This window comes from Pituophis catenifer, unplaced genomic scaffold (genome assembly GCF_029215685.1).
Source record: "Pituophis catenifer annectens isolate HBS135680 unplaced genomic scaffold, rPitCat1.0.hap2 SCAF_6, whole genome shotgun sequence".
Lineage (NCBI taxonomy): Eukaryota > Metazoa > Chordata > Lepidosauria > Squamata > Colubridae > Pituophis > Pituophis catenifer.
Genome location: NW_027256886.1, coordinates 3,366,364 through 3,392,079, shown reverse-complemented (window position 1 = coordinate 3,392,079; position 25,716 = coordinate 3,366,364). Strand labels below are relative to the sequence as shown.

General features: G+C 38.5%; 1 protein-coding gene across 1 annotated transcript; it reads left to right on the top strand.

The window, feature by feature from the left end:
- Positions 1 to 203: 203 nt before the first annotated feature.
- On the top strand, positions 204 to 24,584 carry LOC139318672 (cytochrome P450 2J5-like). The gene is made up of 9 exons (XM_070946247.1): positions 204 to 371; positions 1,239 to 1,401; positions 3,022 to 3,171; positions 7,478 to 7,638; positions 11,547 to 11,723; positions 12,166 to 12,307; positions 17,155 to 17,342; positions 22,080 to 22,221; positions 24,394 to 24,584. Exons 1-9 carry the CDS (start codon positions 204 to 206, stop codon positions 24,582 to 24,584), a joined length of 1,482 nt encoding a protein of 493 aa, XP_070802348.1.
- The last annotated feature ends 1,132 nt before the right edge of the window (positions 24,585 to 25,716 follow it).

Here is a 25,716-nt window from a genome sequence, read left to right as displayed (position 1 = left end):
TAATCCACACCTTACTGGTTGAGGTACAAGGTGTTCACAAGGTGTTCTAATTAGCAGAGAATATAAAGCACAACGGCGGCAGAAAAACTCAGGTAAGAAAGGGAGAGTATCTATGAAGAAAATTGAAAGCCAAGAAGGAAAAGGCTTCTATCCCACGTTTTTTGCAGCAGCCGCTCAAAGTTGGAAAAGGGGAAAGCAGAAGAATGTTGATGCTACTATTATTCTTTATCACTGTGATTCTGTGCGTGATACTTTCCTTTCGGAAACAGTTCAGTAAACACAAAGACCATCCCCCAGGACCTTCTCGGATTTCCTTGATAGCAGGAAGACTGGTGGAAGGGACCATCTTGTCAGAGAAGACATTAATGGAGGTATGTCTTTTAAAATGCTTAATCAAATAACAATTGAAAGAACGGGAGCTTGACAGACTTCAACACTATCCAACAAAATGTTGCTCAATAGTGAGAAACATAAAATATGTTTACTTAGGCAAATACACAGGAATAATATAGGTAGTACCTGGTTAAGTGGTGATACTTGTGAGATGGACAAAAGTGTCCCAGTTGACCATGCAATAAGCTTGAGCCAGCAGTATGCAGCAACAAGTCCTCAATGGAAGGCAGGCTGGTGCCAATTATTTTTTCTGCAGTTCTAACTATCAGTTGATGTCTGTACCTCTCCTGTTTGGTTGCTGTACCAAACCAGATCGTTATAGAAGTACAAACAACAGGCTCAATAATTCCCCTGTAGAACTGTAGAACTCTTGAGGCAACCTGAAGTTTCTGAGTTGATGCAGGGAAATCCTTAGAGTCTTTGGTATATAGAGAAAAGAGAAATGGAGAGAGTATACCATCTTGGTGGGGGTGGGGGCTGTGATAGTTGTTTGGATATTTGATGTGATTTTCCCAGGCTTCACCTGTTTATTCCTGGTCACTGCAACCATCATAAATATGAGACAATTGACAAAAGAGAGAGAGCTGTACAATTGCTGCTACTCCCACTGTTACAATTACACTCTCAATGTCATTAACTGATTAAAAACCATTCTTGAAAAGTCACAGATACAGTACTGGGAGCCACATAAGGCTGTAACTGAATTTACTGAGTTCTGGAGGAAGAAAAAGGCAGGAAGATGAGAAGGCAAGAGGCAGGAAACTGGAACAGAAGGTCACATGTTAACCTGCATTATGCATAATAACACAGAAGGTTTATCTTTTTCTACTTTGTACAAACTGCAGCTGGCAAAGCAATATGGGAACATTTATTCTCTGTGGGGAGGAAATTATTATATTATAGTCTTCTCTGGATACCAAACTGTGAAAGAAGCATTAACTAAACATGCAGAAGCCTTTGATGATCGTCCGGTTACACCATTCATATTGACTATCAGCAAAAAAAGGGGTAAGTTTTGTCCAATTTTGTGGGTTTACTATGCTCTCCAGAATTAGCATCTACACATCCATGGCCAACACTCAGGTTTTAGATAAAGATATTGAATATTAGAGAAGTCTGTCGAAGAGAAACATGAAATGAAAGGAAACTAGAGCTATAGTTTCTAGAACTATACTATAGCTCTTCAGTGATCAATCTGAAATGAGTTATTGCATTGTATTTGTCAAACATGTCATAAAGCAAGGTGATTTACTGCTCCATATTCGCTTTGATAGTTGTTTTTGTAATTTCACATAGAATTTATTCTTTAAAAGGAGATTATTCGGCAGCTCCCATGAGGAACAGGGTCATGAAATAGGCAGTGTTTAATAGACCAAATCAAGAAAAAGCAGAATTTTTAGGACATATATAAAGAACATATGGCCAACATTTGGCTCTATTTAGGTTAGGATCATTATTCCAGGTGTTTCTTTAGCTTATAAGAGGTATTATACGAATACTGGCTCTATGGAATCTGAAAGATTTGAATTCTCAGACTTTAAAAACATTAGGATAGGGGATTTCACTAGCTCATCAATGAAAAGGGCATGGAATTTTTTTGCATAATCAGAAGGAATCCTTTAGCATTGTCCTCTCTATATAAATCAAGGTTTTCTATGTTATTAAGAATCCAAATTTCCCATTTTTTTAACAGTGAGATCTTATTTTCCCCCATTTCCATTTTCTGAAGTATATGCTGCAGTTGAGTGTCAAAGCTACGCAGGCAGGGATTGGATTCTTATATATTTACTTATTAAAGTTATATGTTGCCAATATCACTTATGCATTCTTAAGTACAGGAGCAGCAATTAGAGCTACTTCAGTGGTGGGATTCAAGTAATTTAACAACTGGTTCTCTGCCCTAATTTATTTTATTTATTTATTTATTTATTTATTTATTAAATTTATATACCGCCCTATTCCTAAGGGACTCAGGGCGGTGAACAGCGAACGATAAAAATACACTAAAATATACTAAACATTCTGGTCCTAGATAATTCAAGACATCCCAGTTTAAAATAAAATAAAAAAGTAATATAAAGGGAAAGTTAGGCCAGGCCGGCCTGCTGAAACAGGAATGTTTTGAGGGCACGGCGGAAAGTGCGCAGATCCGGAATCTTCTGTATCTCTGGGGGGAGCTCGTTCCAGATGGTGGGTGCCCTCACAGAAAAGGCTCTCCCCCTGGGGGCCGACAGTCGACATTGTTTGGCTGACGGCACCCTGAGAAGCCCCTCTCTATGGGAGCGTACTGGGCAGTGAGAGGCTATTGGTGGCAGAAGGCGGTCTCGTAAGTACCCCGGTCCTAAGCCATAGAGCGCTCTAAAGGTGGTAACTAAGACCTTGAAGCGCACCCGGAAGACCACAGGGAGCCAGTGCAGCTCGCGCAGGAGGGGAGCCACATGGGAGCGCCATAATGATTTCTTCCAACAACCAGTTTGCCAAACTGTTCAGGAAGTTAACAACCGGTTCTCCCGAAGTGGTGCAAACTGGCTGAATCCCACCTCTGAGCCACTTTCTAAGCCACAAATGATTTTATTTTTTTTTGTATTGGTGTGAGCTATTCTTTCCTTTTAATCTTTGATTATTCAGGTATTGCATTTTCAAATGGTCACACCTGGTTGCAGCAAAAGCGGTTGAGTGTTGTCACCATGAGGAAGTTGGGCCTGGGGAAAAAAAGCATGGAATCCCAAATACAAGCCGAGGTCGAGAGATGTTTGGAGGACCTGGGAAGTAAAAAAGGTATCTGATAATCTCAAGTGATATTGGCTCAAGTCTAAATCTGCAGAATTTTTTTAGTAGCTTTTAGTAGCTTAGTAGTTTTGGTAGTAGAGCCAGGTACCATCTATTCTACACTTGTGCATTTGGTTTTTCTTGCTTAGATGTAAAACCTTACTTTTCTCTACATTGAATTTCATTTGGTTAGATAGGGCCCAGTGTTCAAGTCTGTCAAGATCCTTCTGTATCTTGAGCCTATCTTCTGGAGTATTGGCAATTCCTGACAGCTTGGTGTCATCTGCAAATTTGATGAGTTCCCCATCTATCCCCTCATCCAAATCATTGATGAAGATGTTGAAGAGTACTGGGCCTAAGACAGAGCCTTGGGGTACCACTACATACTTCCCTCCATATAGATGCAGTTCCATTGAGGACTACATGTTGAGTGCGGTTCTCAGCCAATTACCAATCAATCTGATGGTAATGTTGTCTAACCTACATTTTTCTAGCTTATCAAGCACATTTATTGCTTGACTATCTTTTCTAGAACCTTTCCAGGTCAAAATAGGAAGCGCTCTATCAAATCCTGTACCTGTTAATAGTGGTGTTCCCCAAGGCAGTGTTTTAGGTCCAACACTCTTCATACTTTACATAAATGACCTTTGTGATCATATTAAAGCAACTGTGTTCTCTTTGCTGATGATGTTAAACTATTCAACACCACCGACAATGCAACTACCCTTCAAAAAAGACTTTGACTATGTGTCACATTGGTCTAACAAGTGGTAACTTCAAATCTCAACCAACAAATGCTCTCTCTTGCATATTGGGAAAAAAAAATCAAAACATAAAATACAAATTAGATGGACATGACCTTGTAGATGACTCTCACTCTGTCAAGGACCTTGGAGTACTCATTTCTAAAGATCTAAGTGCCAAAGCCCACTGTAACAACGTTGCCAAAAAGGCATTAAGAGTTGTTAACCTAATCTTGCGTAGCTTCTTCTCTGGTAATATTGTATTACTAACTAGAGCATACAAAACATTTGCTAGACCAATTCTCATATACAGCTCATCTGTCTGGAACCCGCACTGCATATTGGACATAAATACAATTGAGAGAGTCGAGAGATATTTTACGAGAAGAATCCTCCATTCTTCTACCTGCATTAAAATACCTTATATCTCCAGACTTCAAATTTTGGCCTTAGGTAATGTAGAACTACGCCGACTTCAGACTGACCTAAGTGTAGTACATAAAATTATATACCACAATCTCTTACCTGTCAATGACTACTTCACCTTCAACCACAACAATACACGAGCAAATAATAGATACAAACTCAAGGTAAATGGCTCCAAACTCGAAAATATGCAGAAAATATGACTTCAGCAACAGAGTGGTCAATGCCTGGAATGCACTACCTGACTCTGTGGTTTTCTTCCCCAAACCCCTAAAACTTTAATCTTAAACTGTCTACTGTTGACCTCACCCCATTCCTAAGAGGTCTGTAAGGGGCCTGCATAAGTGCACCAGTGTGCCTACCATCCCTGTCCTAATATTCCTTTTTACTTTTAGTCTTTTCATGTATACAATTATATTTATATTTTTACCTGTTATTTTATATATGCTTGACAAATAACTAAATAAAATAAATAAATAAAATTGATGTCAGGCTAATAGGTCCGTAGTTTCCTGGATCCATTTTTTTCCTTTTTTGAGTATGGGAACTATGTCAGCTCTTTTTCATTCATTTGCTAGTGCCCCAGTGCTCCAGGATCTTTGAAAGATGTGGTATACTGGTTTTGAGATCACATCTGCCAGTTCCTTCAGAACCTTGGGGTGTAATCCCTCTGGTCCTGGTGATTTGAAGTCACCTAGTGTGGATAGGTGTTCTCTTGCTAATTTTGATTTGTATTCCTAATCTACATTTTAGAATATTTTTATAGATTGGGTTTTTTCCTTTATACAAAAGGAAGACAAATGAAAAAAATGAGTTAAGCAGCTTTCTCCCCACTCCTCATCAACTTCTTGCCATTTTCTCCCATTAATGGACTAATCATTTCCTTGACATTTCCTTGCTTTTTTTAATATTATTTTTTATTATACAATTTTCTTTGTTATATATAAAAATTCCATATCCACAATGGAAGTATACAGACTGGGTATAATCTCTTTTAAATACAAATAATAAATCTTATACATACAATAGCTATAAGTATTATTCTCAAAATCTATTCACCATATTCTTCACATATCCTTATTAAACATTTTCCATTATTTAATTAAATGCTCTGTTCAGTTTTATCTATAATTAGTTAATAATGTCAAACATTATAAACATACAACTATCATATTTGTAACCATTATCGTCCAAATCTATTATTCATAATGTTTACATTATCCTCGTTATTCAATGCTCATTATTTAATTACACATTTTCTTCATTTTTATTTACATATCCTCCTTAATTCTGAATTTCTAACTTCTGCTTCTATTTTCTAATCATTGGTAAAATAATTCCCAAGTTAAAAAGAATTCTGTTTCCTCCTTATCCTTAATTTTCAATGTTAATCTATCCATTTCAGCACATTCTAGTATTTACTTTATTACATTTTCCTCTATGAATATATTTTCATTTTTCCAGTTTCATACATACACAATTCTCGCTGCTGTAACCACATGTAAACCTTATACACACAATAATTATAACTATTATTCTCAAAATCTATTTGCCATGGTCTTCGCTTATCCTTATTAAACATTTTCCATTGTTTAATTAAACGCTCTGTTCAGTTTTGTCTATAATCAATTAATAACAAACATAAACATCATGTAAACATCACATTTATAATCATTATCCTCCAAGTCTATTAATCATAATGGTCACTTATCCTAATTATTCAATATTCATTATTTAATTACAATTACTTCATCCTTGTTTACATATCCTCCTTAATTCTAAATTTCTAACTTCTGCTTTTATTTTCTAACCATAAATAAAATAGTTCCCAAGTTAAAAAAGTAATATTTTTCCCATTTCTAGTTTCTACCTCTATACTAATTCTTAACAGAACAACTCCTATATTAAACAGTATTCTGCATCTATCCCACATCTCTTGTCCGTTTTTGTATCTCATCTCTTATTGACTTCTTGACACCTCTCCCCGGCCAGTAGGTATCACTGTTACTCTTTTTCTCCATTTTTGCTGCATATAAAATGCCTCCAAAAATATTTTCCAATAATTTTCCAAAGTCCTTCAAATCAAGGTGACAATAAAAGTATAATCCAGTATTTTGAAATGATTTAAATTGCTAAAAACTAGCCAATCCAGTCTATCCTTTATCTTTAAGGTTACTTCTGTCTACAATTTCTTTTCTTTCTTTTCCAAATCTGAAAAGTAGCTTCAGGTCTTAGTCATCGCTATTCACTTCAGTTGAGTCTCACTTTCCCAAGGGGATGTTTTTAGGAAAAATTCCAAAAGTTAGAAAATTCTTACCCAAACCGAGCACACTGTTACAGGATCTTTTCTTTCTTCTCTTCTGTTTCAGCTGTCATGGCTTCAGTTCAGCCATAATGGCTGTCTTCTCTTCTGCTGGTTAAAGGGGCTTTCTTTGGGTCAAACAAGAAGATTGTGCTCTCCTCGTGACTACTGAAGCAACCCCTACAGGCAGTGGTGGGATTCAGCCAGTTCGCACTATTTCAGGAGAACCGGTTGTTAACTTTCTGAACAGTTTGGTGAACTGATTGTTGGAAGAAATCATTATGGCAGAGAACTGGTTGTTAAATTATTTGAATCCCACCACTGCCTACAGGGTATTCGTCACCCCTACAGGGTAACTTTCGGTCCCGCAGAACCTCCTGGCTAAAAGAATTTGGCAGGACTTCGCAGACCTGATTTCTAAGTTTATTGAAATCAGCTCTTTTGAAGTCTAAGACTTTAGTTTGACTTTTCTCTATTGCTTGAGCTTGCATAATGTAGAATTCCAATAATGCATGATCACTCCCCCCACAAGGTTCCTATAATTTCAACTCCTTCTATCATTTCATCTCTGTTAGTGAGAATTAAGTCCAATAGGGCTGACCCTCCAGTTCCCTTCGCTACCTTTTGTGAGACAAAGTTGTCTACTGGGTTTTCAAGAATCTGTTTGATCTTCTATTTGGTGCAATCTATTTGATTTTCTACTGGCCTTTACTAGGGCTCACTAACTTTTTACTCCCAGCATCATTTATTTATTTTTAATAAGTTGTATTAGACCAAATTGCTTTTATTACTAACAGGAAAGCCAAAATTAATGTGAATATTAATAAAAGTTTTCTGTTATCAGGACAGCCATTTGACCCATCAATGTATATTATACATTTTGTTGGCAATGTGATCTGTGCTGTAGTTTTTGGACATCGTTTTTCCACTGAAGATAAGGATTTTCTGGAATTGATTGAATCCATGCACAGTATTTCAAAATTTTTAATAAGCTTCTCCCACATCGTGAGTATTGTGGTCATTGTCCTTCTTCTTCTCTGAGTAGTACAGAATTAGCCAGAAAAATGGACCCATGGGAGTTACCAGAATCGTATTTCACTAAATGATTTTTTTCTTTTATTTATTTATTTATTTATTTATTTATTTATTTATTTATTTATTTATTTATTTATTCAATTTATATACCGCCCTTCTCCTAGTGGACTCAGGGCGGTGCACAGCCAAAACTAAAATACATAACAATACAAAATTTAAAATTAATTAAAAGAATTATATACTTTGGCCCGAATTAAAACAGTGCGAATTAAAACCCATTAACAAATTAAAACTAAACAATTAATAACCATTAAAAACTAAAAAAGGGGGGTGGGGTTCACGCCAGCCCTGCTTGCTGGAAAAGAAGTGTTTTCAGGGCTCGGCGAAAGACCCGAAGATCCGATATCCTTCTTATCTCCGGGGGCAAATCGTTCCAGAGGGCGGGGGCTGCCACAGAGAAGGCCCTCCCCCTGGGGGTCGCCAGCCGACATTGCCTGGCCGACGGCACCCTGAGGAATCCCTCTCTCTGGGAGCGTACTGGACGGTGGGAGGCTATCGGCGGCAGAAGGCGGTCCCGCAAGTACCGCCTTCCCAAGTACCGCTTCGCAAGTACCGCTTTTCCATTCTCAAATAGTAATATGTATATTGCTATTTTTTTAAAAAAGTTTTTTATTATTTTAAAACATAAACATAAAACACATCTTTTCAAAACAAAGCTCTTGATCCGGTCACAAATTCATACAAATCACTAACAAATCTTAATTTTCAATTAATACAACTTAATATTTTACTCAGTTATTTCCCTCAAATCTATTATTTAACTATGCCATTATTCCCAAAAACCCGTTACTTAAATCTTAACCAATTATCGTTCCCTTTTTCTTTTTCATTTGCTTAGATGGATATATTTTTAAAGTATAAATCATACAATTATTATAAACATTCATAAAATATTGAATTCCAACATAATCATTTTATTCTTACTATTGAGCTCAACATTTATAATCTTTGTTCCTGTTATTAAACCTAACTTATTCATTTCATTTTAACTATTAATCTCAACATACTCCTCCTTATTTTGGCTATCCCACCTCATTTTATTTTTCCTATACAATCCAGCATCTTTATCTTTATCTTTATTGTTAAACCAATCATTTTTATTTCTTGGCTGTTAAACACAGCATAACCATTTGTTTTTGGCTGTTAAACAGAGCATATTCATTTTTGTTTCTTGGCCATTACACAGCATATCCATTTTTGTTTTGGCTGTTACACAGCATAACAATTTTTGATTGACTGTAAAACACAGCATACTCTTTTTTTTAATGGCCGTTACACAGCATATTCATTTTTGTTTTGGCTGTTAAATACAGCATAGTCATTTTTGTTTTATGGCTGTTACACAACATTGTCATTTTTGTTTGGCTGTTAAATACAGCATAGTAATTTTTGTTTTCTGGCTGTTATATAGCATATCTATTTTTATTTTTTGGCTATTAAACACAGCATAATCATAGTTGGTTTAACTATTGATCCCTTCTTAATCCTTTCTTTGTTGTTCCCATCCATCTATACATTGCTTATTTTCAGATAATCATATTTATCCTTATCCTTTTCCATAACAATTTAACATTGAGATATAGTTCTTGCTTAAGTCATATCTTTAAATATATTTATAAATTCCTTTTAACATTTTAAATTAATCATATTTATCCTTATTCTTTTTCATAACAATTTAACATTAAAACATGGTTCTTGCTTCAAACATATCTTTAAATATATTCATCAATTCCTTTTACAAAGAATTTCCATTTAACATTCTTAATTTCTATAAAAACCTCCTTTTTATTATTACAATCCACCTTTACATTATTTTAGTTTAAATCACATTGTTTAAATCTCCTTTTTTCTTTTTCCAGTTGTGTTTATCTTACTTCTTCATTTCCTCGCCTGCAAACATATATTCCTTCCATTTTCAAAGTTTTCAATTTTGTCCTCCAGAAATCATATTAAATCTTTTTCTTATTTTTATTCTGGATATAATGTATCAAGTCTCCCTCTCTTAGGCCTGCGCTTATTTCTTCTTTTGTTCCTGCGCCAATTTTTAATTATTGTTGTTTCAACTATAGGAGTTCCATTATAGTTCCTTTTCTTTTCACCAAAATCTGTCTGCAGACAGGAATAAAAAACTCTTCCACAAAGTCCCACGGCTTTTATCTGTAGAACTCAGAATTTTCCATAACAAACAAGAAGTTACAAAGTTCCTTTTTAAACCAGATGGTGTCTCTCTACAATCCACATTTTCCACTAGTCATGCAAGCATCCATTTTGCACAATTCTTCTTTTAATTTTAAAAGTACCAATTCGTACTTTTAAAAAAGTAGAAGTAGAATCTACTAAATTCTAAAAAGTAGAATCCAATTCAAATTTTAAAGTATCCAGTCTTTTTGCCATATCTCAATAATTAATTCCTTTAGTTCTGTACAAAAATTACTTTTTTCTTGGGTCTTTGTCTCTTTAAAGTTGCAGTTTAAAACTTTCCAAAGCCCCTTTGTTGCACAGCCCCTATTTTGGGATAGAGATCTTCTAAGTAATAATATTGCTCCACACGTTGTTACAAGCCTGGGTTTGTTGTCACTCACCCAGCTTCAGAGAGCTCCATTTCACTCCATTTTCCTCCAGCACTTTTCTTAGCCCGGTTGTCACAGCTTCATGGCAGCCGCCATGGCTGCCTCCCCCCGCCGCCAGCTCACAGAGGGTTCCCTCTGACTTCCGAGGAACTTGCCTGATCCTCTTGGTCGTCCGAGGTGCCCCTCCTTTTCCCCCATCCCTGCAGGACGAATCTGGTCCGAAGACCCATCGGCGACGGTTCAGCAGCTGGGATTTTTGCGGGACTCATCAGAGCCCTCTATTTCCCCGACTGTCTTGCGGCAACGCCAAACCGGAAGTCTATGTATATTGTTATTTTTAAACTACTTGATCACTAAGCTTAAAGTTGAATGGGTGGCAGGAACTTTACTTCTCCAAATGCTTTGGGAATATAAATTGGAATGTTGGGTGGCAATATGTATTTAGAGACCTAACCTAGGATAGAAATTCTATACATTTATGTACTCAGTTGTTGACGTTTGTTAAAATTCAACAATTGAATATCTGCCTATCATGGATTGTCTGCTCCCTCCTATATTCAAAACTTCATGGTGTTAAAATCAAAGAAACGTGTTCGGTGTCAGATATGGGACAGATCCAGGGGTGAAATGCTCCCGGTTCAGACCGGATCACCCAATCCGGTAGCGATGGCGGTGGGTGGTTCAGAGAACCGGTATCAAAAATCCCTGCGCCCCTCTCCCCCATACACAGCTGAGCCACGCAATCATCAGAGGCTGTTTTTTTTTTACTTTTAAAAGCACTTTTTCTACAACCTCTTCGGCCGGAAAAAATGCTTTTAAAAGTAAAAAAAAAAAAAAAAAAGTCTCTGATAATCGCACAGCTCAGCTGGGATCGTCAGAGGTTTTTCAAAGCATTTTTTTTCTGCAACCCCTTCGGCCAAAGAGGTTGTAGGAAAAAAAATGCCTTTAAAAGCCTCTGGAGATCCCAGCTGATTTGCCTGATCGTCAGAGGCTTCTGAAGCATTTTTTCTGCAACCTCTTAAGGTTGTAGAAAAAATGCTTTTAAAAGTAAAAAAAAAAAAAAAAAAGTTGGCCACCCCCACCCAGTCACATTACCACCACCAAGCCATGCCCACAGAACCGGTAGTAACAAATTTTAGATTTCATCCCTGGACAGATCATGAGGCTGAACTGGTAATTTATAGGGATTGATTTATCGTTCATGTGACCTGCTGTCTTGTAACAGGACTTGCTTTCTCTTTCTTGTAGATTTATGAAATTTTTCCATTTATCATGAAATATCTCCCAGGGTCTCAGCAGAAAGCCTTGTCTGCTGTGGAGAATATGCTTGCTATTATAAAGAAAGAGATCACACATCATAAGGAGTACCCGAACCTGCATGAACCACAGGATTTCATTGATTATTATATGCTTCAAATGGAGAAAGTAAGTAGTCCTCAGGTTATGACCACAACTGAGCTCAAAATTTATGTTGCTAAGTGAAAAATGTGTTAACTGAGTTTTGCCCCTTTGCTGAAACCCACCTCTGACTGAGATGACATTACTTTGAGCTAATAAAAGAATATATAATGCAGTCCAGAAATAAGTTTTAAAAAGTATGGTGGGAAAGGGCAATGATGTGTCTAAATTATTCCTAATATTTAATTCCAATGAAGTTATCAAAATTGAGTCTATATTTCACAAATATGTCCCACTTTTATAAACACTCTCTCGCCTTGTCTCATCCTGACGGTTTGATTACAGCTTCAATCTCTACAGAGAAAATAGACCATGAACTAGAAAGGGGAAACAGTAGTTTGGGGAAGAAGTGGTAATAATAGGAAAATGTCTACAAATGACATTTCACCTTTCTCACTGTTAACTATAGAGCAAGAATGATCCAAATTCTACCTTTGATGAAGACAACTTGACTCATTGCATCAGTGACATCTTTCTTGCTGCGACAGACACAGCTGGTGCTGTTCTGCAATGGGCATTTCTACTCATGGCAAACCATCTGGATATCCAAGGTGACAATAAAGTAGAATTTTTAATAGGGAACTGCAGTTCCTCTATGATGTCATGCTAGATATGTGTATATATGTATATACATATATATCAGGGGTGAAATGCTCCCGGATCGGACTGGGTCACCCAATCCGGTAGCGATCTTGGCCGGTGGTTCAGCAATCTGGTAGCGACAGCGGAGCATAGCTCTACCCACCCGGCCGGGTGTTTTTTACCTTCTGCGCATGTGCAGAAGGTTTTGTTCATGCACAGAAGGTCTGCACGTGTCTGTGATGCATGCACGCGAGTGCTTCCGAACCGGTAAGAAAGGTAAGTAGATTTCACCCCTGATATATATGTATATGTATATATGTGTGTGTTTTCTGAGGTTTTCGCGGGTGTTTGTATGTAGGTCTTTGGTAATTCAGGTTTTCTCCCGCGTAAAATTGGAAGTGTCTTGGCGACGTTTTGACAAAGTCTCATTCGTCATCTTCAGGCTGCTGTTTTCGGCTTCATGCTTCTAGGAGCAATGTGTGATCGCAGCTGTTTCTTCCTTTTAACTGCCAGTGGGGGTGTGAACTGATTGGGTGGGAGCTTGGCTGTATTCTGATTGGGTGGAGGTGTGTTCTGATTGGTTGAGGGTTTGGCTGTGCTCTGATTGGAGGGTGTTGGCTGTGCTCTGATTGGATGGGGTGTGTTCTATTTAGGTGGGAGCTTGGTTGTGCTCGGGTTAGTCTGAGTTGCAGGGGGATTTGAGCTGGTGAGCTGTGTTGCTGTTGTTTGGCTTAGCGTTCGTGGTCATGCCACATCTTCATGATGGGTGTCAGTTTGCTTCATGTATGGATTGGAGGGGTTTAAAGTGGCTAATGATGCAGCTGTGGTCTGGCTTCTGGTTTGTAGTCGTGTCTCATCGGTGTGGGTTTGCTTTTTTGCGTGGATGTGTAGTGGTAACACACACACGCACACACACATATATATGTGTATGTACACACACACAAACACACACAAACAAACATATATTTTTATACTTATCTATATTTATTACTTTTGTGATCTGGCCACATGGAAGAGATAAATTGGAAAACTTCTTAGTATATTTGAACAGCCTCCATCCCAAAATAAAGTTCACCATGGAGATAGAATCAGAAAACCAGTTACCTTTCCTCGATGTATTAATTTATAAAAAATCTGATGGCACCTTAGGACATACCATCTATCAAAAGAAGACACATACGAACCACTATCTCAACGCCAAATCACACCACCATCCAGCACAAATAAACTCTGTTGCCAAAACATTAACCACAAGAACTAAACATCTGGCTGATGAAGCACATTTACAAACAGAATTATATACACTAACTAATGTACTGACATCAAATGGGTTTTGTAGAAATAAAGTCATCAATATGATCAAACATACAACACCAAGACAGAATAAAAAACAACAAGAGGAACAAAACAATGGGAAAACCATCTTGCCCTATATAAGGGGAACAACAGATAAAATTAGCAAAGTACTACATAAACACAACATCAAAACCATATTTTGCACAGATAGAAAGATATCGTCCATTCTGAGAAACCCCAAAGACAAAATAGAATTAGAAGATCAAGGCATATACGAAATCCCGTGTGCTTCCTGCCCATCAACATACATTGGACAGACCAACAGAAGAATGAGTGTGCGCATCGAGGAACACAAAAACTCAATACAAAAGCAAGAACACACATCATCATTAGTTCAACACATAAATACAACAGGACACAATATTAATTTTAATAAAACAAAAGCAGTTGCAAAAATAGAACATCTCAATGGCAGGATAATCAGAGATGCAATTGAAATAGAAAAAAGACCATATTGCATGAATAAACGGGATGACACTTCATGTCTGCCTACTATTTGGAAACCTGCTCTCATAGATAGACGAATCTTAACACCAAATAAAAAACATAAACCAAACATTAATCAAAAAACAAATCCCAACCAAATCATATTCAAACCAGCCACAAAGATGAAGCCCTGCCACCTAGTGGAGAAAAACCGACCATACACCCGAAGCCAAGCCAATAAACACATACTGGGACTCCCAACCAATCAGAATGAAGAGGTAGAGCCATCCCAGAATACCAGCACCAGATTTGAAATAGCAACGGCAGTTACTGCAAAAGACTGCTGATATAAGCCTGATGATGGCAGATGGGATTCTGTCGAAACGTCGCTTCTACCCTTTTAGGGATATATCCACAATTACACGGGAAGAAACCCGAAATATTAACTACACACACACACACACACACACACACACACACACACAGATATATATATATATATATATATATATATATATATATATATATATGCATATTCTTTCTAGCCAGGTTCCATCTATGTAAGCTAAGTTGTTCTTCAGCCTGGCTAGAAAGAATATGCACATAAAAGCCTACGAAAAAAGAAAAAGACACATTGTACCTTTACAGGGAGGATACTTGAGAAGAGGGTGTGGCTCACTGATGACGCCTTATAAGGCAGAAATAGCTATTTGAGTCTCCCAAATTGCAGCACAGAGTTGTTGCTTTTCAGCAGGATACAAAAAGCCCAGAAACTTGTGAATGAGATTTCACAGAACTAGGGCTGAAGAACAACTTAGCTTACATAGGTGGAACCTGGCTAGAAAGAATATGCACATAAAAGCCTATGAAAAAAGAAAGACATATATATATATATATATATATGTGATATTTTTGCAATCAGGGTTTTTTTCCTATGTTGAAAGATGTTAAAATGGCCATGGTGGGATGAAATCTCTATTCATCGCTTTCAGGCCTGTCAGACATTTTATGTTGTTTCTTCTGAGACTTATGGGAGACTGGGATAGCACTATTTCGGCCTTCTTGGACCTCTTCAGCCAGACACACCCATATTTTATGACTCCTCCCTGTAGAGGTCAAATATTTATTTCTTTTAATTCATAGGTATAAATGTGTGATATTTTTGCAATCAGGGTTTTTTTTCCTATGTTGAAAGATGTTAATTTTAAAGATGCCATTTTAACAGAGATTTCATCCCACCATGGCCATTTTAACATCTTTCAACATAGGAAAAAAAACCCTGATTGCAAAAATATCACACATTTATACCTATGAATTAAAAGAAATATATATATATATATATATATATATATATATATATATATATATATATATATATGCATATTCTTTCTAGCCAGGTTTTACCTACGTAAACTAAGTTGTTCTACAGCCCTGGTTCTATGAAATCTCATTCACAAGTTTCATTCACAAATCTCATTCACAAGATATATATATATATCTGTCAGTGGTGCCTTTTATGTATGGGAGGAGGGCTTCCAAAGAAATAAGATCACCAACCTAATCCAAAAAGAAACCCCCACTAAAATCCAAGACAGAGAACAAGAAAATGGCAAAGCCCTCCTCCCATACATAAAAGGCACCACCAACAGAATCAGCAAGATCCTCCACAAACACAACATCAAGACAGCATTCTGCACAAACCGAAAAATATCCACCATCCTAAGAAACCCCAAAGACAAAATTGAGTTAGAAAATCAAGGAGTATATGAAATCCCTTGCACCGCCTACCCCACCACATACATCGGACAAACCAACAGAAGAATAAGTGCATGCATTGAAGAACACAATCCCACCCAATCAGTTCACACCCCCACTGGCAGTTAAAACGAAGAAACAGCTGCGATCACACACATTGCTCTAGAAGTACGAAGCCGAGAACACCAGCCTGAAGATGACGAATGAGACTTCGTCGAAATGTTGCCAAGACACCTCCAATTTTACGCGGGAGAAAACCCGAATAACCAAAGACCTAGATAGATAGATAGATAGATAGATGATAGATAGATAGATAGATAGATGATAGATGATAGATAGATAGATAGATAGATAGATAGATAGATAGATAGATAGATAGATAGATAGATAGATAGATAGATAGATAGATTCTTACTTCTTCGTAGGATTTATGTGTGTTTTTCCTCTAGCCAGGTTTTTCCTACGTAACCAAGGTTTTTCTGCAGCCCTAGCTCAGTGGAATCACATCCATTCGATTCTGAGCTTTTTTCTTTCTGGCAGCCAGCAAGTTCTTGCTGCCAGGTGAGAGACTTATATAGATCTATTTCTGGCTCATTAGCCATCATCAGTAAGCCACACCCACATCTCATGTATCCTCCCTGTAAAGGTACAATATCTATTTTCTTACTTCTTCGTAGGATTTATGTGTGTTTTTCCTCTAGCCAGGTTTTTCCTACGTAACCAAGGTTTTTCTGCAGCCCTATGCCCAGCTGAGCCGCATGATCATCAGAGGCTTTTTTTTTTTACGTTTAAAAGCATTTTATCTACAACCTCTTCCGATGAAAAAATACTTTTAAAAGTAAAAAAAAAAAAGCCTCTGATGATCGCACAGCTCAGCTGGGATCGTCAGAGGCTTTTCAAAGCATTTTTTTCTGCAACCTCTTGGCCGAAGAGGTGGTTAAAAAAATGCTTTGAAAAGTCTATGACAATCCCAGCTGAGTTGCCTGATCTGCAGAGGCTTTTCAAAGCATTAGAAAAAATGCTTTGAAAAGTTAAAAAAAAAAAAGTTGGCCACCCACATCCAGTCACATTACCCCCCCCCCAAGCCACGCTCACAGAACCGGTAGTACCAAATTTTACATTTCACCCGTGATTCCAGCTGATTTACTATTCAAAATCTCTTTAAGGGGAGCCACATGGAATAATTCAGGTGGGAAAGTATCTCTCCACATTCATCTTATTTTCTGAGATAATTTATAAGGTCTTCAATAAAAGATACTTTTTTTACCCTTTTTCTCAGACAAGGTCTACAAGGAGATAGAAAAAGTTTTGGATCCATCTCACTCCATCTGTTATGGAGATCAGAAGAACCTGCCTTACACCAATGCTGTGTTTCATGAGATTATACGAAGCAAATACATCACGTTCTTTGGAGTACCAAGAAAATGTGTGAAGGATGTTTACTTCAATGGGTTTCTCATTCCCAAGGTGTGAATCTTTTTGAATTCTAAGTATAACAGAATAACAGAGTTGGAAGAGACATTAGAGGTCTTATGGTCCAATCCCCTCCTCAGGCAGGAGGCTCTATGCCAGGGGTCTGCAACCTTAAACACTCAAAGAGCCATTTGGACCTGTTTCCCACAGAAAAGAAAACAACGGGAGCCACAAAACCTGGGTGGGTGTGGCCAACTCAATGTCACTCACTTCTGCCAGTCACATGACCCCATAGCCACACCTACCCAGCTGGTCATTAGGGCAGAGAACCAGTTACACTGGGAACCACAAAACCCTTTTGACATCTCTCTCTCTCTCTCTCCCTTCCTCCCTCCCTCTCTCTGTATCTCTGCCCTGGCTGCTTCTCCATCCCCCACCATTGCCCTTACCTTCTCAGGCCAGCTGAGGAGTGACTGGGAGGGGAGGATGAGGGGCAGAGCCAGCCAGTGGTGGGATCACCTGACAGGGAGCAACAATAGAGGGCCAAAAGAGCCGCATGTGGCTCTGGAGCTGCAGGTTGCTGACACCTGCTCTATGCCATTCTGGTCAAATGACTATCCAGTCTCTTCTTTAAAATCTCCAGTGATGGATCAGCCTCAACTCCCAGAGGCAAACCATTCCATTATTTATTATAAATTCATAATAATGCATTAATTGCATTATAAATTCCACTGATTGATTGTTCTAGCTGTCAGGACATTACTCCTTAGTTGTAGGTTGGATCTCTCTTTGATAAGTTTCCATCCATTGCTTCTTGTCCTGTCATCAGGTGATTTGAAGAAGAGGTTGACCCCCTCTTCTTTGTGACAGTTCCTCAAATATTGGAAGACTGCTATCCTGTTACCCCAGCCCTTCTTTTTGTTAGACTAGACCAGGGGTGTCAAACTCACCAACCAGCAATGACACTTTGTCGTCACATGACGTATCGCAACTTTTCCCTCCTTTGCTAAAATGGGGATGGGAGTGGCTAGCGCGTGACACATCCAGCCCGTGAGCTGCAAGTATGACACCCCTGGACTAGACATACCCAGTTCTGCAACTGCTCATCATACATTTTAGCCCCCAGCCCCCTAATCATATTTTAAGAGCTGGATATATATATATATGTATCAGCAGTAAAATGCTACCAGTTCGCACCGGTTCAGACGAACCAGTAGTGATTAAAAACTACCGGCTTGGGCAAACTGGTAGCAGGGTGAAATGCTCCCGGTTTGGACCGGATCACCTGATCTGGTAGCAATGGTGGCAGGTGGTTTGGAGAATCGATAGCAAAAATCTCTGCCCCCTCCCCCCATGCCCTCTTCGGCCGAAAAAATGCTTTTAAAAGTAAAAAAAAAGCCTCTGATGATCGCATGGCTCAGCTGGGATCGTCAGAGGCTTTTAAAAGTATTTTTTCTACAACCTCTTCGGCCGAAGTGGTTACAGGAAAAAAAAATGCCTTTAAAAGCCTCTGGCGATCCCAGCTGAGTTGCCTGATCGTTAGAGGCTTTTAAAATCATTTTTTTCTGCAACCTCTTGAGGTTATAGAAAAAATGCTTTTAAAAGTAAAAAAAAAAAAAAAAAAAGTTGGCCACGCCCACCCAGTCACATTACCCCCTCCACCAAGCCACACCCACAGAACCGATAGTAACAAATTTTACCTTTCACCACTGACTGGTAGTAAAAAAAAAGCTACCAGTTCTTTCGAATTGGTATTTCTGATGATCAGCTATGCGCGTGATTTAAAATCATTAGAAAGCAGGAAATCCTGCTTTCTAGTGAATCTAAATTGCGCAGCTCAGCTGTCCCCCCGACCCCTCCCCCCGCTGTTCTATTTACATTCCCAAGCCTCCTTTTTCCACACGAAGTGCACATTTAGTGCATACTGTGCCTGCGCACACGCAGCACATACTTGGCACACACCACACATGCGCTGGCAGCAAACTGCTAAGGGTGTCTTTCAAGGAAGTATGTATGAATGCCGGTTTTGTCAAACATCTGGTTTATCACACTAGGCCAACTTCCAAGCCAAAGTTTTCTTCCAGTAGCTCACCTGAGAAGTTTCAATGCCTTATTGTCACGCTTCTTTTAAGTATACGCCACTCCGTGGGCTCCATCACACAAAAGAGTCAAGCCAACAACAAAAGACCTTACGCAACACACATATTAGCACTCATAGCCCAGCACTCACTGCTCACTACTCCACACTTCCCCACTACACCACCTCCTTCTACTGCTGGAGAATAATATCTTTCTGCCCGTTTTAGGCTACTTCGGACTGGTTAATTTCCACAGAAAATCACACCACCACAATCTGCCTCTCGGCTCAACTTTTATAGCCAGCAGTTGCTATTTTGACTAGGGAGAGACCTCAAAGGGACAGCAGAAGCACAGGAACTGGCCCTTTTTTTAAAAAAATAATATTATTTAATAACTGCACTGTCTGAGCATTTCCTGCATAGGCAAACATTCTAAACAATTGTGTTTAAAATTAAATCCCCTTTATCTGTTTACCCACAACCTAAAGCCATTTTTGAAATTTTACAACTAATACGAAATTAAACATTAAACCATGTTTTAAGCACATGTCCAGCTAATTCAAATAAAATATTCCAAGACAATTTCCCTTTTATCATTGCTGGTGGCTTAAATGGCATTTACTCGCTCATCTGCTGTAAACATATATAAGCATGGGTTACACCTTTTTAATATCGCACATCAAATTTCCAGTTCCCTAATCACTGTGACATTAATTCCTCATGCTTGCATAATCTACTTTTATAATCTCATGTTATCTTATGCTGGCTGATATTTGAAATAAAGGTATGTTTTTTATTGCGTAAGATAGTCAAAATTGTGTCTAGATATTTTTCATATATATATATCTATCATGTACCAAGAAATTGTGACACAGAGACTGAACAGATGAAGGCAAATACAAGTAATTAACATTAAGGTACATTAAGTGAATTAACTGTTTTGAGAAAAATATCTAGGTGCTGGCCATTTTGTAAGCAGCCTGTCCTCTCAAACTTTATTTTATTTATTTTTTATTTATTTAATTTGTATACCGCCCTTCTCCCAGAAGGGACTCAGGGCGGTGAACAGCCAAAATTAAAAAACATACAAATGCAAAAGTTAAGATAATTAAAAGAATTAAATCATTGGCTACCCAAATTTAAAACTTATTTTTGTTAAATGCTTAAGTCTTCTCCTTTGCAATTTTTTTTTTCATTTACATGATTCAGAGACTGACATTCATCCATTCACATCCAAGGTTGCTCCCTCTTGGTAATATAAAACAGCATTCATGGTGGAAACCATTGTCTGGGCCTTGGTTATTATTTCTATCTGATGTCTAGGTGTGAATGAGGATTACTTTTTAAACTTATACTGTTTGCTTATTGTTCACTTCTTTCACTATTGTATCAAACCATCAAGGCTTTTTTTTTTTTCCCTACAACCGAGTTGGCTCTCTTTTGTTTTGACACATATGCATAAACTTCAGAAACGACCACTTGTATTTCCTGTAAAGTGGGCTAGTTTCAAGGCTGTTACTCAAAGTAGACCTTACGTTAGGACTTTGATTGGGAAAATTGGCACTACCACCGAAGACTTTGAGGAGACCAATTATCTCAATGGAGGGTAAAGCTGGCCTGTTCATAGTCCCCATTTGCCCCTCAGCTGCTTCCATGAAGAGATGGGAGTCAAAGCGAAAAGGCAGATTAGTTACTTCTAAAAGTAATAAATGCAGGGTACAAATTAAGAAATAAAAAGGGAGCTTGCAGAAGTAGCCTGCAGATTAAGCCCAGGAAGTGCTTGAAGAATTTATTTTATTAACATTAGATTAGATTTTTATTATTTATTTTTATTATTTTATTGCCTTTATTATAAGTAACTCAAGGCAACAAACATACCAAATATTCCTTCCTCCTACTGAGCCAGGCTAAGATTCAATATTGGGATAAAACTCAATTATTAGAAATCCAAATCTTTGGTCAAGACAGAAGTGCCTCTTCCGTGACAAGGTGCTGAGATGACAAACGGTATTTGACGTAGGTACAGAATTGTAAAAGGGCAAACTGACCCTAAACAGATACATCCTGTTGTTTAATGGTTATTGCACCCCAAATGTCATGTAGATTCTAGAGAGGAAATACTGTTTTCCTTACTGTCCTCTTTACTGCTTGTGAGGTGCCTTTGAGCCCCTTATCTCCTTTTATTATGTCTTGAGCTCCGGAGCTGAAAACCTGAGCCTGTGGGAATGGGGCTGTTATGTCTTTCCTAGAGATAGATTAAAGGGTAACTTCTACGTGTGAAATGTCGCACTCTTCATAATAATTTTGCCTTTATACTGTATAAACATCTGGTCAAAATCAGCCATCTTTGTTCAGACCCTTCGCTGTCTTTGGACTGTTTGAACCTTGCGCAATAAACTCTTTCCTGCATTGAAGAGCTTGCTCTAGTCTGTCATTTTTCCTATAACACTACTTTTCCCACGACAACAGCCGTGTGAGATGGTTTGGGTTGAGAGAGCTGGGCTCAGGGTCATGCAGCCAGCTTTCTTGCCTAAACTGGGACTAGAACTCATAGTCTCCTGGTTTCCCAGCCTAGCACTTTAACCACTACAAAAAACTGACTACCTGAATATGCCTAAATATATACCTGAAACATGCAAGGAACAGAAATAGGATTATACAGAAACAAATGAGATTGTCTAGATTTTTCCATTTGTTTCTTTCTTCATTATAGGGAGCTATGATTTTACCAGACCTGCGCTCTGTTCTTCTTGATCCTGAACAATGGGAGACACCTGAAAAATTCAATCCCAACCATTTTCTGGACAAAGAAGGACATTTTGTCACAAAAGAAGCATTTATGCCCTTTGGAGCAGGTAATATGCAGGTTTCTTTTTCTTTTGTAAAAACAAAAAAATGTGTAGGTTTCTTTTGCTTGTAAGGAAAGAGATTGCATTTGAAAGTAACATTTATCTACTGGGGATTTGGGGAAAAGGTAAATTAAGAAGCTTCTTTTCCATTATACATAACTGGATCAATGGGGGGGGGGCGCAAGAAAACTGAAAGAAACATTTAATGATGCAAATTCCCCTGATGTTAGATTAATCTAAGTAAAACTCAGGAATGCATATAGCTATTTTAGCTCCAGCCAGTGACTGTGTGGTCAATCCTTGAATTTAGTAATCTTTATTTCTGAGAGAAAAGTCCCAGAGAGATTCTTTGAAAAATGAGGCCCCAGTACTCTGTATCTTATGGATCCTTGGTCCATCCTCATCCCCAGAGCATCTGGCAGGGTTAAAAAAGAGCAGAAACACAGTACATCCATGACGGATCCAAATGATGATTCTGCAGTGGCCCTGGACTGTATGCTTCCTCTCTATTTTTGTTTTAAAAAACCTCTTAGGACTGGGGTGAGGTCAACAGTAGACAGTTTAAGGTTAAAGTTTTGGGGGTTTGGGGAAGAAACTACAGAGTCAGGTAGTGCATTCCAGGCATTGACCACTCTGTTGCTGGAGTCATATTTGAAAATGTAGGGATACAAAACCATATATTGGATTGCTAAAACTTGTTGGAAAAGAGATTTGAGAAAAATAAAAAGCAATGCATCTGCTGAAGCATGTTAAAAATGTGGATAAAGCCCCCTTCCTCTTTCTTGAGGCAAACAAGAGGAGCCAGATCAGTGGTGGGTTGCCCCCGGTTCTTAATTTTTTTTATTTTTTATTTTTTTTTTTTAATTTGATTTATATGCCGCCCTTCTCCGGAGACTCAGGGCGGCTTACAGTGGGTTAAGCAATAGCCTTCATACTTTTGTATATTTATACAAAGTCAGCTTATTGCCCCCACAAACTGGGTCCTCATTTAACCTACCTTAGAAAGGATGGAAGGCTGAGTCAACCTTGAGCCTTGGAGAGATTCGAACCAGCAGTAAATTGCAGGCAGCTGTGTTAATAACAGGGTGCTTTAAACCACTGTAGTACCAAGGCTCTTTAATGGTTCTATAGAACCGGTAGTAAAACCAGCGGGAGGCTCTGCCCACCTACCCCAATGTCACCAGAATGCTTCTGTGTATGCGCAGAAGAGCATGCGTGTGGCCCCGTTGCGAACCGGTAGTAAAGGTAAGTAGAACCCACCCCTGGACTGCAGCCAAGAAATTAAAAGACACTTGCTCCTGGGGAGGAAAGCTATGCCAAATCTAGACCGCATACTAAAAAGTAGAGACATCGCCCTGCCAACGAAAGTGCGTATAGTCAAGGCTATGGTTTTCCCACTTGCAATGGATGGCTGTGAAAGTTGGACCGTAAGAAAGGCTGAGCGCCAAAGAATTGAGGCCTTTGAACTATAGTGCTGGAGAAGACTCCTGTGAGTCCCTTGGACTGCAAGGGCATCAAACCGGTCAGTCCTAGAGGAGATCAATCCTGACTGCTCTTTAGAAGGCCAGATCCTGAAGAGGAAACTCAAATACTTTGGCCACCTAATGGGAAGGAAGGACTCACTGGAGAAGAGCCTAATGCTGGGAAAGATGGAGGGCAAAAGAACGGGATGGCAGAGAATGAGGTGGCTGGATGGAGTCACTGAAGCAGTCGGCGTGAGTTTAAATGGACTCCAGAGGATGGTAGAGGACAGGAAGGCCTGGAGGAACGTTATCCATGGGGTTGTGATGGGTCGGACATGACTTTGCAACTAACAACAACAACAAATGAGTAAAAAACAGTGGCTACAAAAGTGGTTACTAATATAGAATTGCACTAATCAGTTCCTGCTGGTGTCTTCCCACCAACATCTAGTTTCCACAATAGAAACAGAAGCTTGGACTAGGTAAGTCTTTGGTTTAAACAGATACATCTTTGTTTTATGAAATTTATTGTAACTATCCAGCCAGGCAGAGTATATTCCTGTTAATTGGTATGGGATTAGTAAATGAAGTAAGACTTACTCCACCAGTTTGAGATACCTTTTTTGGATTGTTGCTAAATGTGGTAAATGGTCAATGAACAGGCAGTAAAAATTGCTACTATTCATTTTGTGTTTTTATTTTATTTTCACTGTAGGTGGTCGGGTCTGCTTGGGGGAACTCTTTGCAAGGATTCAGTGCTTCATTATGTTCACCAGCCTACTGAGGGCATTTAGATTGCAACCTCCAGAAGGAGTGGAGAAACTCAGTGAAGAATCAGTAATAGGAGTGACTCTGCATCCCTCTCCTTTTAAGATCTGTGCTGTTCCTCGCTCTGGAGCACCATAGAAGGGAAAAATGACTAAATGTTTATTTCATTCTACAGATCTTACTGTCTTTTTCTATTTCAAGTATCTGTCACACCAGTATTGAAAAGTCAAGGATCTGTCACACCAGTAATGAAAAGGTTAATTTTTGAATTGGCACTGGAAATAAACCCTTACCCTAATAAATTGCCAGAATTTTTTTTTTAAAAAAAGCAGCTAAATCTGGGTATTAAACTGCTATTCAGTTTAACACCCTGTATATAAATTTGCATGTTGTGTTATTTTATACATATGTAGTGCCACCCCCAAAAGGGCTGCTAGAGTCCAAATTCCTCTACTCCCATTCTACAGGTACCCAGGCTCTTCCCCGCTACACAGCCACTGGCCAGGTGTCTCAATGCCCATTGTTCTGGACATCAGTCTGCTCTGATCTCTCACCCAGCTCAGGTCACACCTCCCTGTTTTATTCCAAGATGGCGCTGCCGAAGCCTACCTCTGTAAAATGCTCTCTAATGGTTTCTTTATTTTTTATTATTCTCTGTGACTCACTACGGATTTCATACTCATGAGACCATCTGCTAAGAATTCAGCAACGTTTCTTTAAGGAGCAACTTTCTTTGATCTCTCTCTCTCTCTCTCTCTCTCTCACACACACACACACACACACACACACACACACACTGTCTTTACAATCGCGGAGGAGATCCTAACACAGGAAGAAGCAATTTCCCTGGAGCTATGGATTACCAAAAAAAACAAACGGAGACGGAGAGGTAAAAGGGTGGGAATTTTAAACAGGCTAAGGAATAGGGGAAATAGAATTGCTCTGCCTTCAATCTTCCTGACAAATTTACATTCACTTGCTAACAAGATGGGTGAAATACTCCTTTTAAACAGACGCAACTCTGATTTTCACAGAGTGAAAATGCTTTATTGAAACCTAGTTACATGATGATATTGATGACAACAGCATGCAAACTCCAGGGTTTCGGATACATAGAGCAGACAGAATTGCAGAGTCATCAGGTAAAAAGAAGGGAGGAGGCTTATGCTTATATATCAACAACAGCTGGTCTCAGGATATAACTATAATATATAAATTCTGTGATGAAAACCTAGAGACATTAATTATCAACTGCAAACCATTCTATTTG